The sequence below is a fragment of the Hordeum vulgare genome, chromosome 3H, assembly GCF_904849725.1.
Source record: "Hordeum vulgare subsp. vulgare chromosome 3H, MorexV3_pseudomolecules_assembly, whole genome shotgun sequence".
Lineage (NCBI taxonomy): Eukaryota > Viridiplantae > Streptophyta > Magnoliopsida > Poales > Poaceae > Hordeum > Hordeum vulgare.
In genome coordinates this window covers 1,967,632-1,988,190 of record NC_058520.1, presented here as the reverse complement: position 1 = coordinate 1,988,190, position 20,559 = coordinate 1,967,632, and the positions used below count along the sequence as shown (strand labels likewise).

The 20,559-nt window shown below is 43.8% G+C and overlaps 2 protein-coding genes across 2 annotated transcripts; both read right to left on the bottom strand.

Moving 5' to 3' along the window:
* Positions 1-10,913: 10,913 nt before the first annotated feature.
* LOC123439101 lies at positions 10,914-11,643 on the bottom strand. The gene has a single exon (XM_045115848.1). It carries the CDS (start codon positions 11,548-11,550, stop codon positions 11,146-11,148), a length of 405 nt encoding a protein of 134 aa, XP_044971783.1. The 5' UTR covers positions 11,551-11,643; the 3' UTR covers positions 10,914-11,145.
* Positions 11,644-13,546: 1,903 nt separating this feature from the next.
* On the bottom strand, positions 13,547-14,330 carry LOC123439100 (keratin-associated protein 5-9-like). The gene has a single exon (XM_045115847.1). The coding sequence runs from the start codon at positions 14,250-14,252 to the stop codon at positions 13,851-13,853; it is 402 nt and encodes a 133-aa protein (XP_044971782.1). The 5' UTR covers positions 14,253-14,330; the 3' UTR covers positions 13,547-13,850.
* Positions 14,331-20,559: the final 6,229 nt, after the last annotated feature.

The window sequence follows — 20,559 nt, the reverse complement described above, 5'->3', positions numbered from 1 at the left end:
TTAATCTTGTATAGTATTACTACTTGCTAGAAGGACGGCCATGGAATAGTTAAGTGCCCATAAGGGTGCGCACATGCAAGATGCAACGTTCAGTGCAGCATTTCGATCTGGTTGGCTCCTTAATACCGTCTGTGAGCATCCTTGTGTTCCATAGATTACATCATGATATGATATTCTAGGGACGAAGGAACTTCTATCCAGTGTGATTAATCTTGCAAAGTGATTAATCTAACCAAATCGAACTAAGTCGGTGCTTAACATGCAGTATATAGTATCCACAACAAAAAAGGAGTACACGTAAAGCGAGAGTACATGTCGCCAAACGTGTTCGGTGTTCAGGATATTCGAACACAAACACACATAGGGTTGAGGTGGCTAATCCATACATGCCTTGACTTCGGTAGGAAAATCTTTCCTATGAATGCGAGGTTGCAAGCATTCTGATCGTGAGTGGAAGGTGATTTACATAAGAAGAGACACTTTCCTCAACAATGAAAGAGACAAACGGCACAGCAAAGACGCGCATCACCTTCTACTACTATTGGATAGTACGATGACACACAAATGCATACTTGGATGGACAAGCGGATGTATACAATCCAATCAACCAATCTCTGTGGAAGAAGGAACATTGGAGTACCATATATAGTTTCACACGGTGTCAACAATATTATTCAGTACAGGTAAACAGAATGCAAATCCTCAGCTAAAACGCTGGAGGTGATGCGCCACGACCCAATCCTGTTGTGCCATCCCCCAAAACCAGGTCATGGCGTTACGAAATCTACGCATGACTATAGCAGGTCATGTTATTTCCTATGCAGGGGCAACCGATTAAAAGTTATTCCTACTGATGGCACCCTTTCTTCTTGCAGTTGTTATTGCAGTCATCGTTACAAGTGCGATAGCACCGTTCAGATGTTCCACGCATGCAAGCTTCACAACGTGTGTAGCCGTCGCCGAGCCCCACACAACGACTTTGAGCTACGGTGTTGCAGTCACAAGTACATGTGCCGTTGCTACTGCAACACATACTGTTTGCGGTGCACTGCTGGAAGACCCCGCTCCGACAGCTCGCCTGAGCACCGCCGCTGCATTCATCGCTGCAGGAGGTCTTAACCTCTGCACTGCAATTGGTACCGCATAGTGCCCCACAGTCGCTGCATAAAGGTCTCGGATGCCCAAGGGAACACATGAACATCATGGAAATAACAACAAAAGCAAGAAAAGAAGCCCCACCTGCAGCCATTGTTGCCGAGCAAGCTTTGTAGCTAGAGAGATAAATATGTGGAGCGAGAGAAGCTCCCAAGGTAAGAGATCCGAATAAGCTAGCTGGTGACCGTATGATGCGGGGCCTTATACTATTTGTAGGCTGGCTAGCTACGAGTGGAGCGTACGTAGATCTAAACTCAAGTGCGTAGATCTAATGTAAACTGCTCCATGTTACAATTTGGCTATAAAATATTGACAAGTCGGCTTCATCTCTCCTAAACTCAAGGGTGTTAATTACAAAGCCAATTCATTACTTCGTTTTTGTGGATCACCGATTGGAGGGAGTAGTATTAAAAAAGCTTGACATTGTGTTGGGACATATATAGGAAGAACTAATGTGTTGTGGACTTTATTAGTTTATTTTATTGCGGATAACAATAACGTCACTAGCCAGCTTGGCACATAGAATTGCAACATCAACTAAATGCACAAGCTTTGGTACCCCGAATTAGTGATGTATAGGTAGTTGTTTTAGTACCAAAAAAATGGTAAACCTACAGGTTAATCCTACGGAGATTGTACTACACCCCTCTGAATCTAGGGTGGTGCCCACTTCCCAACTGATGGCCAACCAAAAACTGCCCCGTCTGTGTACGTACTCTTTCCGTCTTGGTTTATAAATCATCTTACAAAAATCAAATAATCTTAAAACACTTAGGCATGATGCATTAACTTTCACCTTGTTTCTTATTTTTTTGACATGAATAAAGAAATCAACCAATAAGAGACATGCGATGTGTATGTTTTTAATGACTTGAGACTAACTAGTACTACATGCAGTGATCAATTCATTGCATGCAATGGTATTAATTAGCAAATTAATATTACTTACTCTCGTTTTCCTGTTTGTCTTGGTTGCGATGCAAAACCTACAATGACTTAGGCTGGTTGTAATGGGTAGTATCATATACTAGTATCATGCATATGATACTAGTCTATGATACCACATCCATAATGCATAGTATCATATGTTAGTATCATAAGGTAGTTTATTTATTGTCATGCAAGACACATAGTAACACATCATTTAATATGATACGGTATCATGATATGATACTCAACCCTCTCTTTCTTTATTTAATTCTATGCCATATCATCAAATTTGCCTACTTGGCATGCATGATACTACCTATGATACTTCCATCACGGGCAGCCTTATAAACCGAAACGGAGCGAGTAGCATTGTTCTTCTTTACTACCAACTATTGACTTTTGCCAAGATCTAAATCGGTGGCACATTAATTGCTCGTACTGTCCAGATCGCATGAATTGACTTTGATTTGGTCTTGTCTAGCCAAAGTCGCATGTACTTTCTATTTTGCTATCTTAATTACTACGTATGTCAATCTTGTATAGTATTTTATTTGAGGGATTAATCTTGTATAATATTACTTACTAGTACGGGAGCAGTGGACACATACAAGGCGAGATCGTTCGGTGCAGCATTTCGTTTAGCTTGGCTCCTAAATATAATCTGCGAGCATCCTTGTGATTCATCCATCATGTGACATGATTCATAGGTTTCGTCAAGCATACATTAGGGCTGTGACATCATGCACTTAATAGTACAAAAGATTCGTACTAACATGCAAGTTGAGTGTACTTGAGTATTCCTACCTCTCAGATGCATGAACTAACTTTACTTAATTTGGAGTTTAGCAGCCCAATTTGCATGTGGCAAGATTCCTTTCTTACCAAAAATCCACCCAGCTGATACTGATCATATTGGAAATAAACCAGGAGGCTTCAGTAGGTTTAGGTCTCATTTTCTTCAGTTAAGTCACTCACTTAGTTAGCTGGTTAAGGATGAAGGCTTAACAACCTGGAGCGAGTCTCATGCATTGTCGATCTGTTTGTGGGATGCTACAAATATTGTGGATCAAACCGCTAAGGCATATCTGACTTATAACCGTCTATTTAGATTTTTGAAAGAAACTGAATACTACTAATTAAAGAGAGAAATTCGCATGCAGATAGTTATAAATATCTTAGCACGGCTTTGTTCAACGAGTAATGGTACATCTACAAAGGCTTACTTAAAAATTTTACGTACAAACTGATGTGTAGGATTGTGATTGGTAATTGGGGGATGAGGGCCCCCACACCCACTAAAAATCGCGGAGGGGGGGGGGGGTGGGGGGAGGGAGAAAAGAATTAGTTTGGAAGGTTAAGTAACCTTTGTAAGTCTTTATAGGTCTAGCATTATTGTTCTTCAACATAAATGCCAGCAACAATACAGTACATCAACCTTTTTTGTAAACATGGTGTCTACAGAATGTTGGAACTAATCTTGTTATTAGTGCTAGATTTATATTTTGATTCATGCATGCAGTAGTAGCGGCAATGTGCACACATAAAGACGTGCTCATGTGTGTGCATACAAGCTAGTATTTTGTGTGTTAAGACGTGCTCATGTGTGATTAGCTTAGTCAAATGCATGCATATAGTTTGTTAGTGGGTGAGTTAGTTGGTTAGTGGATCAAGTCGTGCGGTGCATGGCATAAGAACCGGGCAGGTTGTTGCCTTGGCAATACGTGTGGGTGTCTTGTACAAGTGAATGGAGAAAGAGGCCGTGAGGGCTGAGATAGAAACAATGCAGTCATTGTGCACACCAGGGAAGAATGCCTCGTTGCAAAGTTAGTTGGGCTTCTTCCATGCGTGTGTATTCTTGTGTTTCTTGAGAAACCAAAGAAGAGAGAGAAAGACCACAAAAGAGTGGTGTGACGCAGCTCGAGGAAATTACAAGAGGAGGCGGCGCCAACATAGAAATCTACACATGACTACAATGAGTTATGCTATTTTCCATCCAATGTTGGCAGCCAATTACATGTTGTTATTCCTATGCGTTGTGGCACCCTGTAGAAGTTAATCATGTTGTTTCTTTAGGATTAGGAAAGAAAGCCAAACCGAGTCCTAGTAGTATTAGGATTCCTAGTCCTAGTCTATTTCCATAGTCGCTTGTGGACGTGTATAAAAGACACCCTAGGGGTGTTGATTGTAACACCAGAAAAACGAAAAGCAATACAAAGCAAAGGCTCGACACGGGCCTTTAGCCATCAAATCCATCGATCAGTTTTATTCGTGTCGCTAGTTACGCAAGTTCCGTCAAGTAGCCGGCCGAAGCAAGAATCGCGTAGGCACGCCTGTACAGCTGCATACACACGTTCAAAAGCCAATAATTGGTATCAGAGCGTCAAGTCAGCAACCAGTGGTGGAGGAACGAGCGGCGCCAACGTCCAGGCGCATCGCAACATCTCCATCCAGTACCCGATGCTCACCGACGCCAACTACGGCGTGTGGGCGGTGAAGATGAAGATTATTCTCCGAACCCTCCGAGTGTGGCAGGCAATCACGAACGACGATGTCGATGACGAGTCCGACGAAGGTGCCATGGCCGCCGTAGCCCAGTCCGTGCCGGATTCCTTGCTGATGACATTGGCGGTGTTCAAGACGGCAAGAGAGGCGTGGAACACACTCAAGGAGATGAGGATCGGAGAAGATCGCGTCACCAAGGCACGGGTACAAGTGCTGAAGCGCCAATTTCACAAGTTGTAGATGGAGGAAACTGAATCGGTGAACGACTATGCCATGTGTCTTACTACTTTGGTGGGAGAGATCCGCGCGCTTGGTGCAAAGCTCAAGGAGACCGAGATTGTGGAGAAATTTTTCAGTTCAGTGACTGACAAATTCACGTACATCATCGGCACGCTCGAGCAACTTTACGACATCGACGACATGACCATAACAGAGGCGATCGGACGCCTGTGGACGTGGGAAGAGAATGCTCGTGGCTGTCGAAAAGGCAAAGGAGGAGGTAGTGACTAACTCATGTACTCGCGCGCAGATTGGGAGGCCCCAAGTAGCAAAGGAAGGCGTGACGGTGGCGAAGGCTCAAGCAACACGAAGGGCGATGGACAAACCGGAAAAGGCAAAGGAAAAGGCAAACCACAAGGTCGTGGTAAGGCAGGCCAATCTAAAGAGCAAAAACCACGGACTTGGACTTGTCCGAGGTCAAGTGCTATAACTGCAATAAGATGGGTCACTTTGCGAAGGATTGTCCAAAGCCTAACAAGCGGGAGATCAAGGCAAATTTGGCAAAGCAGGAAGACGAAGGTCCAGGTCTTCTGATGGCCGAAGTTTGTGATCTCGCTGAAACGGTGGTTGTGAAACCAAGCCGGAAGGTGCTACTTCAGGAGGAAAAAGTGACACCAAAGTTATCCGGTGATCAGAACGTGTCGTGGTATCTCGACACGGGTGCCAGTAACCACATGACGGGATGCAAGGAGAAATTCCTCGAGCTGGAATACGATGTTGAAGGCTCGGTCAAGTTCGGTGATGGTTCAACTATGGAGATTTGCGGGCAAGGATCTGTCCTCTTTGAGGGTCTCACAGGCGAACATCGCATACTCACCGGAGTGTACTACATCCCACGGCTGCGCAACAACATCATCTTTATTGGGAAGCTTGACGAGAATGGTTGCACGGTGAATATAGAGAGCGGAGTGATGACGATCTTCGACAACCTCCGAAACGTGCTAGCTCGTGTTAATCGCACACGGAATAGTCTCTATATCCTCAACCTTGATCAATCTCAACCGGAGTGTTGGCTTGTCAAGAGTGATGATGATTCGTGGTTATGGCATGCTAGATTTGGACACGTTAACTTCTACGCCTTGAAGAAGATGTCAAAGATGGAGATGGTATCCGGGATGCCAGTTATCGACCATGTTGATCGAGTATGTGACGGGTGCTTGGTTGGAAAATAGCACCGCAGGCCATTCCCTGCTGAGTCTACCTATCGTGCAAGTGATGCACTCGAGCTGCTCCATAGTGATCTATGTGGCCCTATCACCCCGGCAACTCACGCTGGAAAGAAGTATTTCTTCCTTGTGGTAGACGACTACTCGAGATATATGTGGGTCATTCTCCTACGATCTAAAGATGAGGCGTTTGAAGCGTTCAAGAAGTTGAAGGCTGCAACAGAGATGGAACACAAGCTGAAGGTTCGCGCTCTACGGACAGATCGCGGCGGAGAGTTTACGTCGAATGAGTTCAACGACTACTGTGAGAAGATTGGCATAAAGAGGTTCCTCACGGCACCTTACACGCCGCAGCGGAATGGGGTCGTTCAAAGGCGCAATCGAACCGTCGTTGACATGGAAAGGAGTTTACTCAAGAGCAAGAACCTGCCGGGGACTTTTTGGGGAGAAGCTGTCTCGACGGCGGTCTATCTTCTCAACCGGGCTCCAACAAAGGCGGTGATCGGCAAGACTCCGTATGAAGCAATTTACGGACGTAAGCCGAATGTGTCTCATCTACGGACATTCGGGTGCGTGGCACATGTGAAGACGGCGGAGCCGCACCTCTCAAAGCTTGCCGATCGTAGCACCAAGATGGTGTTCATCGGATACGAGAGCAGTTCTAGCACCAAGGCATACCGTTTCTACGATCCACAAACCAAGCGTCTACGGATTTCACGCGACATCGTGTTTGAAGAAAACCAAGCGTGGAATTGGAGCGCCGCAGCCGACGATGCTCCAAACAGTAACATATTTGCAGTTGAATTTCCAACTGATGATGATGCAGGGGAGGATGTCCAGGTGGTTGGCAAGACGGCCAACCAAGGTGACCACAATGGTAGTGATCATCATGGTGCCGACACCGACGACGACGCGCATAGGTCGCAAGGAAATAGCGACAACGCCACGCACGACATAGGCGGAGATCTCGACGAAAACATCGACAACGAGGCGCATAGTGACGACGACAATCAAGATGATGGTCACGGTCACGACGACTACGCCGACGACACGGATGTCGATGACACACCAAGGTCTCAGCCGTCTTCCTCAAGTGCATCAACACCGACACAATTTGTGTCACCTCCTTCGCAAGCCACAACGGACTCCTCATGGCCTCGTCGCTACAAGACCCTCAAGAAAGTCTACAAGTACACAAAGCCAGTTACGCTCGAGTACTCCGGACTATGTCTGTTCGGAGTTGAGGAGCCGGCGAACTTCATAGAGGTGAGCAAAAGTCCTAGCTGGACGCACGCCATGGATGAGGAGATGAAGGCAATTGAGAGCAATGGCACGTGGACTTTGGTAACCCGACCTCCAAACCAAAAGACGATAGGTTTGAAGTGGGTTTACAAGTTAAAGAAGGACACGGAGGGTGCCATTGTGAAGTACAAGGCAAGACTCGTTGCAAAGGGCTACGTACAACGTCAAGGAGTTGACTATGATGAGGTGTTTGCACCGGTTGCTCGAATCGAGACGGTGAGAGTGCTCCTAGCTTTGGCAGCACAAGAGGATTGGAAGGTTCATCATATGGATGTTAAATCCGCTTTCCTCAACGGCGATCTCACAGAAGAAGTGTACGTGGAACAACCCCTCGGCTACGAGAAGAAAGGCGAAGAAGGGAAAGTTTACAAGCTCAAGAAGGCACTTTACGGGTTGAAGCAAGCGCCAAGAGCTTGGAACTGAAAGTTAGACCGAAGTCTGGTCTCGCTCGGGTTCAAGAGATGTCCCCTCGAGCACGCAGTCTATACAAAGAACTCCAAAGGCTCAAACCTGCTAGTTGGAGTTTATGTCGACTATCTGATTATCACCGGAGATATCGTAAAAGAAATTGAACGTTTCAAGGCGCAAATGAAGAACAAGTTTAGCATGAGTGATCTGGGATTACTCAGCTATTACTTGGGCATCGAAGTGAAGCAAAGCTCCGGAGAGATTTCCCTATGTCAATCGGCTTATGGGTCAAGTTATTAGAAAAGTGTGGCATGTCAGATTGCTACGAGACACAAGTTCCAATGAACCAACCTCACAAGTTGAGCAAGCGTAGCTCAAATCCGCCGGTGGACACCACAATGTATCGAAGCGTTGTGGGTAGCCTAAGATACTTGATGCATACCCGACCTGACTTGGCTTATTCAGTCGGGATCGTGAGTCGTTTCATGGAGAATCCGACAACCGAACACATGAGCGCGGTCAATCAAATTCTACGCTATGTGAAAGGCACAATTAATCTTGGCTGCACGTACAGAAAGGGAAAGGAAGGATTGGTCCTTCGTGGATATTCAGATAGCGACATGGCAGGTGACGTTGATGACCGAAAAAGCACAACGGGCATGGTTTTCTACCTTGGCCCGAATTCGATTAGCTGGAATTCTCAGAAGCAAAAGGTGGTGGCACTGTCTTCATGCGAGGCAGAATACATAACGGAAAGCACGGCGGCTTGTCAAGCAGTGTGGCTGAGAAGACTCCTAGCTATTCTTGCAAAGCGGGAGGTGCAGAAGGTGTCACTGAAGATCGATAACCAAGCTGCAATCTCGTTGTGCAAAAATCCGGTTCATCACGAAAGGAGCAAGCACATAGATACCCGGTTCCACCATATCCGGGAGTGCATTGAAGAAGGGTTAATCGAGCTTCAACATGTGAACACCAAAGACCAACTTGCCGATATTTTCACCAAGTCCCTCGGTCGACAGAAGTTCATCGAGATGAGGAGGAAAGTCGGAGTGCAAGAAGTGAAGTCAAGCAACAAGATTAAGGAGGTGAATGTAGAAGTTAATCATGTTGTTTCTTTAGGATTAGGAAAGAAAGCCAAACCGAGTCCTAGTAGTATTAGGATTCCTAGTCCTAGTCTATTTCCATAGTCCCTTGTGAACGTGTATAAAAGACACCCTAGGGGTGTTGATTGTAACACCAGAAAAACAAAAAGCAATACTAAGCAAAGGCTCGACACGGGCCTTTAGCCATCAAATCCATCGATCAGTTTTATTCGTGTCGCTAGTTACGCAAGTTCCGTCAAGTAACCGGCCGAAGAAAGAATGGCGTAGGCACGCCTGTACAGCTGCATACGCACGTTCAAAAGCCAAACACGTTCAAAAGCCAACACACCCTTTGTTCTTGTAGTTGTTGCTGTAGTCGTTGTAACAAGGGCGATAACAACACTGGCCGAAGATGCCGCCCATGCAAGCATGGCAATTTCTGGAGTTGTCGCTCACCCGTTCGCAACCACTCTTAGCTACGGTGTTGCAGGCACAAGTGCACGTCCCGTTGCTACTACAGCAGACACCATCTACGGTGCACCGCTCTGTGACCTGCCTCTCGCAGTCCCGCTGAGGGCTGAAATCGCAGTAGCTTATGCATGAGGTTTCAGCCTCTGCGGTGCAGACGTGCAGTTGGTACTGCATTGCGGGTCGCAGTCGCTGCATAAAGACCTTGGATTCCCAAGGAAGACATGACCAGCATGAACTTAGAGAAATTTAATACCATTCCATATTATTATACTGAAAACAAGTTTAATACCATTCCATATTATTAGAGCGTGCTTGGATCCAAAAGACTTAAACTAGTCTGACTAAAACTAGTCTCTTTAAGAGGCTAAAGTTCCAAGCACCCCTGACTAAAGAGAGACTAAAACTAGTCCTGAGGCTAAAATCTTTTAGTCAGGGGTACCCCTACTAAAATGTGCATTAGTCCTCTCTCTCCTCATTTAACTCCTCATGTAAGTTCGGGATTGGAGGGTTTGGAGGATAATAAATGCTTATTAACTTGATTGTAGTCTTTTTAGTACTTGGATTCAAGCATGGGTGAGACTAGCAAGTTTTAGAGGGTGTTTGGATACTCTCTAGTCATGTGACTAGTAGTAGTCAGACTAGAAGTTTTTAGTCAGACCCTGTTTGGAAGATGACTACTACTAGTCAGCATTAAATGTCTCTGTATTAAATTATTCTCATTTATCTCCCTTCCATTGGCGTGCCAGCATGGGAGGATGAGCCATTAATTGGAGAAGAGACTTTAGTCACTTTTAGTTGGGGGTGGGGTGACTAGGGACTAAACTAGTTTTAGTCACCCATTAGTCAGGGGTGTTTGGAGGTTTACTGACTAAAGGTGACTACTACTAGTCTCTAGTCTCTAGTCACTAGTGATCCAAACACCCTCTATTAGTCTCATTACTTTTAGTCATGGGACTAAAACGTATCCAAACACCCTCTTATACTGACCAGCATGACCAGTTGACATAGACATTAACGCACAAGTTTAATTATAGTACTGAAAACAAAGTTGTTTAACGAAGCATTGACTTTGACAAGATCAAGATCGGTGGATTGGTCCCAGATTTACTTGCAACTGGCTTTTACTAAGTGGTGCATTAGTTGGTCCTACTGTCCAGATCACATGAATTGACTATAATTTGGTGTTCTCGAGCTCCCATCTTGAACTCTTCATTTATTTTAATTAGTCTGGTAGCGGGGCAAACATGGCCGTGTTAATTGCAAATCAGGGCAAGCCGCAAAGCTCGGTGCATCATGTGACATGCGAACTATTGCTAATTTCATCTATGAGACTGAGCATCCCTGTGATTGATGTGATTTATAGGTTCTATCACGTAGCATGATATTTTGGGGGCAAAAGTACATCTGGTACGTTCGTCATGCATTTTATCAGGGGTGTGCCGTGCACTTAATAGTAAGAAAGAACAATTACCTCAACAATGATTATGGCGAAGGCGCACATCGCCTTCCAGTATTGCTGGATACTACAAAAATACACAACTGCGCACTTGCATGGACATGCTGATGTATACAGGTGAATGAACAAATCAGCTCTATGGAAGAAGCAACATTTCACAACCATACTTTCACATCGCATTAACTTAGAGAAATTTTATACCATTCCATATTATTATTCAGTATAATTAAACAAAATGCAAATCCCCAGCTAAACATAATTACCCATTCCTCCTATCCCATCCCACAAAACATGGTCTTGGAGTTTACACAAAATGCAAGATAAATATAAAAAAGGTTAAAGAAAACTAGGTACAAGCACAACAACAATAGTCGAGCATGCCTTGCACCCTTTCTTATGCATGGCACCCTTTCTTCTTGCAGTTGTTGTTGCAGTCGCTGACACAGGTGGGATAGCAATGGTCGAACATGCCTTGCGTGCAAGCTTGGCAATCTGTGTAGTTGTCGGTGACCCCCGTGCAAGAATTTTGAGCTACGGTGTTGCAGTCACAAGTGCATGTACCGTTGCTGGTGCAGCAGGTACCATCTCTAGTGCACCGCTCAAAAACTTGCCTCTCGCAGCCCTCCCGAGGGCTATAGTCACAGTAGCCGCTGCAGGAGGTTTTAGCCTCCGCGGTGCAGTTGGTACTGCACAACGTCCCACAGTCACTGCATAAAGGCTTGGGATTCCCCACGGATGACATGATCAGCATGGAGAAAACAGCAAGAGCAGCAAGAAGGCAAGCTCCACCTGCGGCCATTGTTGCCGAGCAAGCTTTGTGTAGCTACAGAGGTAGCTAGATATGTGGAGCAAGAGATGGGCGCAAGATAAGAGATGGAAATAAGATGGCTGGTGGCTTGCTATATGATTGAGCACCTGCAACTATTCATAGGCTACTAGGCAAGCTTTCAGTGGAGGGTACATCTAAACTTAATTGTATGGATGGATGACTATCTATGGTAAACCACACCATGTTACAATTTGGCTAAAAGAACAATGGAAGTTGGCTTGTGGAGGAGTATATCATATTTTCCTTCAATGGGCTCTATTAAATCCGAGGACATATTGAACATCTTCTACATTGGAATCAAAAGAAAGTTGTATTAAAATGGTATGATAACACTGTTTTGGCACATATATAAAAAAACACTAATGTTTGAAGACTTCCTTTAACTAGATAAAAATCACTTGAATGGCTTGACAGTTCAACTTGGATCATAAACTAAATGCACAAGTTTTGGTACTCCGGATTACTGCTCAACACGTAGTTGTTTTATGAAGCATTGAACTTTTTTGCTGGTTACGATGCATCGACTTTGACAAGATCGAGATGGGAGGATTCATTGACTTTTAAATTACTTGAGCAACTTGTTTTTAGTAAATGGCACATTTATTGCAAGATTGCATCAATTGACTATGGATATTTTTTTTGGCAAATTGAATTGACTTTTGAGGAGAACAGGGACGAAGGAACTTCCAGTACATGCATCGTGCATCCATCAAGGGTGTGATGTGCACATAATAATCTAGAGAACATGCGTGAACAGACTTTAGTTCATACCGCAAACTAAGTATTATGTTAGACCCTCCTCCTCGAAAAAGTCTACACTCGGTTAGATCGCGGCAAAGATTGTTTAACCATGTGTTGGAACTAAATCTAGCAAATCCCTCGGTAGGGTATTCTAGCTAGGTGACTGGGCAGGATAGTAATAGGGGATATGGTTTTAACTTGGTTCGGGTTCTCATGGTGGAGGTAATACCCTCCTCCTGCTTATATAAATTGTGTTAGGTTGTGTACAGATGAATACCAAGGGATTGCAATGTGTCTATAGATGGGCCTGGCCCCAGCCTATATATCATACTAAGGGTCGTAATGTTATAGTTCCTAACCGGCTATGTCTGTGGAGGTAGAGTCCTCCACAGCTGGAGAGTGTCCTTCTACACCCGAGCTCAAATGAGCTTCTATGAACAGTAAAATAAAAAAAATATTATAATGTTCAAAAAATTCTAATTTTTTTAGGGCAAACTTTGACAAATGTTCTAAGATCTTGAAAAAATTTCAGTACAAAATCACATTTATGGAAGTCGTGGCAAAAAAACAAAATTGGTGCTCCAAAATGCTTTCAAAAGTAGCATTTTCAGAGTTACAATTTTTTTTTTGCCATGATTTCCACAAATGTGATTTCATGTTGAAACTTTGCAAGCTCGATCTTACAACATTTGTTAAAGTGTGCGACAAAAAAAATTCAGATTTGTTTGAACATTTTAGAAATAATTTTCGAATTTACAGTTTACCCGAGCTCATTTGAGAACGATCCAGAAACATCATGTCCTCCACAGCTCCGGTATCTTCAGATTCTACGGCAAGTCTTCAGGGTTTTCCTATAATTTGCACCCGGTGTTCCAAAGTGGCCGGGGATGGAAACAACAGAAGGGTCATCAGTCGGCCCATGAGGCCGGGAACCGACATAGCGAGGGACCCCTGGCCCGGGACACCGTCACCATGCAGGCGACATCCCATGACAGCTACACCTGAAACTGTCCAAGTGAAGTTAATGATTCCACAATGTTTATCTCCGTGACATGGAGATTGGGCTGCTCAAACAGTAGTGAAGTCAGTTCATGCATCTAAGCGGTAGGAGCAGTCAAGTACTTGACTTACATGTTCATACTAGTAATTTGCTGCACAGGCTATGTTGTTCTTGCAAGCTTTGCTGAATAATTAGTAGAATGTGAAGAGGAATTCCCCGCAAGAATTAATGAGAATAAATGGCACGGCAAAGGCACGCCTCACATTAATTCCAAATATTCTTGGATAATAGTACAATGACACACAAATGGATACTTGGTTGGACAAGCTGATGTATACAAGCCGGTGAGTACTTGGTGGGCGCACAAATAACAACCAAAAAAGCCGGAGGAGACGTGCCACGACCCATTCCTGTTGTGATATCCCACGAAACCAGGCCATGGCGACTATAAAAACCAATCTACTTATGACTACAAGGAGCCATTTTGTTTCCTGTGCAAGGCACTCGATCGATTACATGCATGTTATTCCTATGCGTCGCACCCTTTCTTCTTGCAGTTGGTGTTGCAGTCGCTGACACAGGTGGGATAGCACTGGTCGAACAAGCCGCGCTTGCAAGATTCACAACGTACATAGCCATCGGTGACGCTGCTGCAACGTTCTTGAGCTATGGTGTTGCAGTCACAAGTGCAAGTGCCGTTGCTACTGCAGCAGAAACCATCTCTGGTGCACCCCTCGAAAACCTGCTTCTGGCAGTCCTCCCGAGGGTTGTAACAGTTAGCGCTGCAGGAGGTATTAGCCTCGGCGTTGCAGTTGGTACCGCACAACGTCCCACAGTCGCTGCATAAAGGCTTTAGATTCCCTAGGGATGATATAATCAGCATGGAGAAAACAGCAATAGCAGCAAGAAAGGAAGCTACACCTGCAGCCATTGTTGCCGAGCAAGCTTTGTCTAGCTGGATATGTGGAGCAAGAGAAGGTGTCAAGATAACAGATGCGAATAAGCTAGCCGGTGCCTTGCTACATGATGGAGCGCGCCTAAACTATTTATAGGCTAGCTAGCTGCGAGTGGAGGGTAGATCGAAACTTAATTATATGTATGGACAACTATTATGTAAACCGTATCATGTTAAAATTTGGCTAAGAAAACAATAGACAAGAATAGCTTGAGTTGATTGACAATTCTACTTGCACCATAAACTAAATGCACAAGTTTGTTGGTACCCTGGATTACTGCTCAACACGTAGTTGTTTTGTGAAGCATTGACTTTTTTGTCAGTTATGAAGTATTAACTTTGCCAAGATCAAGATCGGCGGATCATCCTTGGTTTAATTTCTTGAGCAACTTGCTTTTAGTAAATGGCGCGTTAATTCGCCAGATCTAATGAAAAGACATTGAATACTCCATCCGTCTCATACTCCATCCGTTTTTAAATGTAAGATCTTTTAAAGATTTCACTATAGATTACATATGGATGTATATAGACATATTTTAGAGTGTAGATTCACACATTTTTGCTTTGTATGTACTCCCTCCGTTCCTAAATATAAGTCTTTGTAGAGATTTCACTACTGGACTACATACGGATGTATATAGACATACTTTAGAGTGTACATTCAATCATTTTGCTTCGTATGTAGACATTTAGTGAAATCGTTTAAAAGACTTATATTTAGGAACGGAGGGAGTAATCCATAGTGAAATCTCTAAAAAGTCTTATATTTAAAAAAGGAGGGAGTAGTTTAGAAAAAGCGCATGAGGTGAATCATGATTGACTCTAATTTTTTTGTAAGAGTTCATACAATAACCCCACGGCGTCTAATTATTTGAGGAAATAACAATAACTCACACAACGACTAAATGAAAAATCCTGATGCATGAAGCTTATTTATCCCGGTACACACCCAACATTTTCACTATGCATGCAACCCACAATTACTCCTAATCAATTAAGTAATGAATGTTACGTGTCTTAACCTTTTTTATTCCGGAGATGCATGTAAATGAAACCATGCCTTCTAAATAATGATGAAGGGAGTATATATATTTATTTAGGCAAGAGGAATAGACTTTTGCTTGGATCTTCTCTAGCCCAGCACGCGTCTGTAAACCAGATCACCAGAATCGGGAATTTCTAGTCCCTGCGTTGTGCATCGATCGAGGGTGTGACGTGCACTTAATGGTATGGAAAGAAGCGTTTTTTTTTTTTTTTTTTTTTTTTTTTTTTTTGCGAATGGAAGATGCTTAACTTGCGTGCACGTCGACTAGTTGACTCTTACCACTCAGATGCATGAACCGGCTTTGGTTTATACTGCAAACTAAATACACTCTGTTAGAGCATCTAGCTACAGCCGGACTGAACAAATCCGGTCCGTTAGTGGACACGTCCGAACATGCCATTGCACGTATCTGAACAACCCTTCATATTTCGTTCCGTACATTTACATACCTCATATTCGGACTCTTAAATTCATACAAAGTCACTAGAAAAACCATTCTTACTAGTTTAGTAATAGAGAGTTGCTATTTTTCAGTTTTTAGCATAGTCCGAAGGAAGGGGAGTATATCTAAATAGGAGTCTTCCCGGCGAGCAGTGCACTATCAACTACTCCATCTGCATCAAAATATATAAGACATTTTTTACACACGAGTATATCTAAATAGGAGTCTCTACACTGAGTACAGCGTTTTGGAGCTCGGCCTTCATGGACCCATTTACTTTTGAAACATTAAAAAATTTATATTTCCGGCTTCAAAAAATATTTAAATAAATATGCAAGTACACAAGGATGAAATGTATATGTGTGAAAAATTCAGAATGAAATACCTTGAGATGCGATCCGCCCAAAAAGAATAAATTCACGTACTTTTGGGATGAATAGTATATGTATTAAAAATTCATAAATTAGTCTTTTTTGTAGAGACCTCATTTCAACGTATTCCGTTTTAAAAATTTATACACATGTGTGTTATGCCTCCATATATATCTGTATTTTTTGGATTTTCTTGAAATATAAAAATATGAATTTTGGATTTTGAAAAAACCGGCCTCCGTGAAACTGAGCTCCAAAAGGCATTTTCATCTCTCCACTACTATATAAAAAAAAACATATACAGTGACCGGATTGAAGAGCATGTTCAGTGGGAAAATGGACAAATGTAAACGTAACACATGCAAGGATATTGAAGCACAATTGTAGGAACCTTGTCTGGAAGGAACCCAATTATAGGCCATCGGAGCTTGGCGACCAAGTGACATGAAAATACCCACAATGGGAACTCACAATTATGCAAGCGCAGCGGCTGAGGCAGTGGAGCTGGCCGAGAGTGATCAACATAGGCCAACTCCAATGCATGGCCGCAAACTGTGATCGTTTGTTTCTGTTTTACATCGGGAAAACGGACGCCTCCGTCCGGCTTTAGGGCATGTTTTTTTAAAAAGTTCTAGGACTTTTTTGAGTTTCAACTAAAAAGTCTCTAGTCCCTACCCGTTTCTTTCCAAGGACTAAACATGGACTAGAAGTCATTAAATGACATGCAAAAAGACCATGTTACCCCTAGTAATATACTAGAAGTTATTAAATGAAATGCTAAAAGTAGGGACATTGTTGGGAAAAGAGCCAAAAAGTCCCAAAAAGTCTCTCCCATAGGGACTTCTTCCTTTAGTCCCAAAAACCCCCTTTTAGTCACTAAAAGTCCCTCACATGTTTCTTTCACATGGGACTAAAAGGGACTTTTTTTAGTCCCTACACCAAAAAGTCCCTGAAAAGAAACACCCCCTTAGCCGTCCACCCATATGTGTGCCCAACCGGGCCTGCAATCTCAAACATATGCCTATCAATATGTTTGATTTAAACATAAAAACCATTGCAAAAAAAACATTGAAACTCAAAACAAAATTAAATCCAAGCTAGTTCACGACCACAATAATTAGATAGGTTTTTCTTGGGGAGGGGGCGCTTGATGTTGCCATCCTACTCGTCTCTGTCGTCCATGGTAAGGTCAGCATAACTGTGGCTGCCACAGGTGGGCGGCCCCTGTGCTGGCTGCCAAGACGAAGACGCCTGCACCACCTCTTCCCGTGGCGGGGATGTCTCTGACATTGGTGATAGTGGCGGCGCAGGAGAACATGGCTCGACATCCACCCATGAGGCCATCTCCGATGCCTTCAACGACCATGTCCACCTCTGGCCCACAATCACCGGGTTCCATGCCGTGATGGGGAGCTCCTGCAACACCTCCTCCTTGCCGACCACGTCCAGCTCCGGGATGGACACATCACTGACAGCCGACAGGGCGAGCATCTCGTCAAGGCCATCCCATTTGGCACGATCGTGCTCCATCACTGAGTCCTTCATGACCCTCCTCACCAACTCCTCCTCTTCTCTGGGCGGTCATTTTGGGAGGTGGTGGTGGCGTGGACGGCGAGGGACGTGGAGTCGATGTCAGACCGCGCACCTGTTGGAAATTTAGGGTTTATGGTCTACCCCCTATTCCTTTGTGCTTATCCGTGGTGCCGCTCACAATTCGCATATCTGAGGCTAGGGGGTAGGGACCTTCTTATACCGTCTTTCTAAAAAGTCCATCTCTTATACAGATAAGATTCCTAGTCTTTTTAACTAGTTTTCTGGGATATAGTCCAGATCAAATTACCAACCACGATCATATTTGTCTGTTAACGAATTCTACCCGTTTATGTCCCCGGAGCACACACTTGTGAGCAACGCGCCATAATAGAGTGTAAATTCCTCTAATTATGTAGATCAACATTAGGGTTGTAATCTAACTATACGATATAGCTCCTTCCAATTATTAGCGTATCCGGGTAGTCTTTCCAATATATAAAATATATTGTATTCCATCGATAATTGACCAGCTTCCTTAAGTATATGACTTACGTATTTCAACAAGTAATAATTTCATGATAATCATGTAAAGTAATTCCACGTATAAATACATGTATGATTCCATAATGAGTTATTTCGAATATTAGCAATTCTTATTATTTGAATATAGTTGCAGGACACAAAATTCCAACAGCACCCGAGGCAGGTTAGGAGTGTTTGCAGATTGCACCCATGGCGGGCTCGGAACACGACGAAAAAAATGTTTGCCGACGCAGACCATGCTCGTCACGAAACCCAGTTTCCCATAAAGGGGAATCCAAAACAGTCGGGAGGTGCGGTGGAGATCCGGAGGGAGGCGGGGCGCGGGGGTGGTTGATCTCGGGGATGCGGGTGCGTCGGACGTCGGGACCGGCAGCACATGCACCCAATATGGCAAGTGCCAGCCATTTGGGAGCTGTACATCTCCTTTTTTTTTTTTTTTTTTTGCGGGTAGGGAGCTGTACATCTCAGCCTTGACATATGGAGGCGTGTGCGCCGACGAGGAGATGGAGAATGTGCACGGAGGCAAAGGTGCAGAGCGTTCGTAGAGGCGGGAGGATGACCCCACCTCGTGACCTTCTTGCCCGGGTTGCACTTGGACATGACCAAACAAATATGACCCGGAAGCAGCAACATGGTGCACAGTTTTTTTTTTTTTGTTGCGGGGAAATATGATGCACAACTTTCAACAATGAAGTTTGTTCATAAATAAGTTTTTACACGTGGTGAACATATTGTCCGTGGAGCACAATATAATCTGAATCATTGTCCTTTGGTCAGACGACGTGGTACTAAAATTTCAGCGCATGCGCACGTACGGACGTCTACACAAAAGGTTTTTTTTAGGTAGAACTAGTACAAATGCCCGTGCATTGCATCGGACAAAAAAAAACACAACATACTTCATGTGCCACTATGCATTATTTTTTATATCCGGTAGCAAAAGAATATGTCCGTTGCAACTGGAAACGCCCGTGCTTTCTTTCACAGAAAACACAAAGACTCCTAGTCCGCTCCAGCGCCATATCCTTCGTCTCGGAGACGTTGGACTCGTGGCACCAGGTCCCATCTTCGAGTTTCTGAACCCAATCCGCGTAGTTCTTCATTCCTCTAGGCCTAGAGAACCCGACACCATTGATGCAGCTTGCTGGTCCAAGACCAAATGCATAGAACGGCCTGTTTTGCCAGTATGTTACGTTGTGCTTGCACTCGTAACCAGGCTTGCAATAGCTACTGATCTCGTAGTGTTGATATCCTGCTTCAGAAAGCCGTTTCAAAGCTATCTTGTAGAAGTTTGCAGAGTCTGTCTCATTTGGGAGAGGAAATACACCAGGCGTATAGCTGCAACATTTAATATGAACGGAGTGAGATCAGCATCAATCTGACACATATTTAAAGATGAGAACATTTGATCCTTCAATCTTACATAGTACAAAAATGTCACTGCAAATTAATATGTGACGAAATTGTTACAAACTTGGATATAAGATGGCAAGCTAGAGAACAACATGGCTTTATATGGTACTACTATCAACATCATGAGTTGGAGAAGAAGACTGAGTGTCCATCAAAACATCCATCAGCGTGGCATGACAGCATCCCTGCAGGCAGAGAGAGCATGACAATTGAGTAGGAATATTACAAGGTTAGACCAAAGAGCACGACAGCTTAGAACTAAAGCAGCTGCTAGTGCAGCCCCGCGACAGATCAATCACGGTGGCCTACATGGTGTCGGCGTCCAAAGCGACGATATACGGTTCCGGGGACGTGCAGTTTGAAGAGTCACCTAAACAAGATAATGTGCAATATGTGAGAACTTTCCCTGAATTGGAAGATGAGTCAAAGGCTTCAAATAAGCTACTACATTGTAGGAAAAAATAATAATCAATTACTCCCTCTGATCCATCTTAATTGTGGATCGGAGGGAGCACTATTTTAGTCCTCAAGAAAATGAGGGCACTACAACTAATTTTGAGAAGAGTTATGTTGTACTCTATATTCTCATAATAAACTTTGCAGGAAACCGAGTTTTGCAATCCACCTTCAATCCTGAAAGGAAGCTGGGGACATCCTCTCAAATCAGTGCCATGTCCGCAGTTGCTACATTTGATTATGTATGATGGCACTGGACATGTTGTATTACCACCGTTAGTACACACACTAAAGCGCGAGAAATCATTCAAGGGATGTGTAGTAAATGCTCTAAAAGAGCAAGGCTATTGAGCCATGAAATAGCCAGAATGCAGTAGAAATTTAAAGACTCACTGTCTTCCGATGATTTCTGTTTGGAGGCATGACGCCATGGATCTTGAGAGCCATTTGTGAACACAATTTTAGAAGCTGCACATGTGT

Bases quoted from the DNA above. Each gene is read 5' to 3' on its own strand.
- LOC123439101 (XM_045115848.1), bottom strand. From the start codon at position 11,550: ATGGCCGCAGGTGGAGCTTGCCTTCTTGCTGCTCTTGCTGTTTTCTCC.
- LOC123439100 (XM_045115847.1), bottom strand. From the start codon at position 14,252: ATGGCTGCAGGTGTAGCTTCCTTTCTTGCTGCTATTGCTGTTTTCTCC.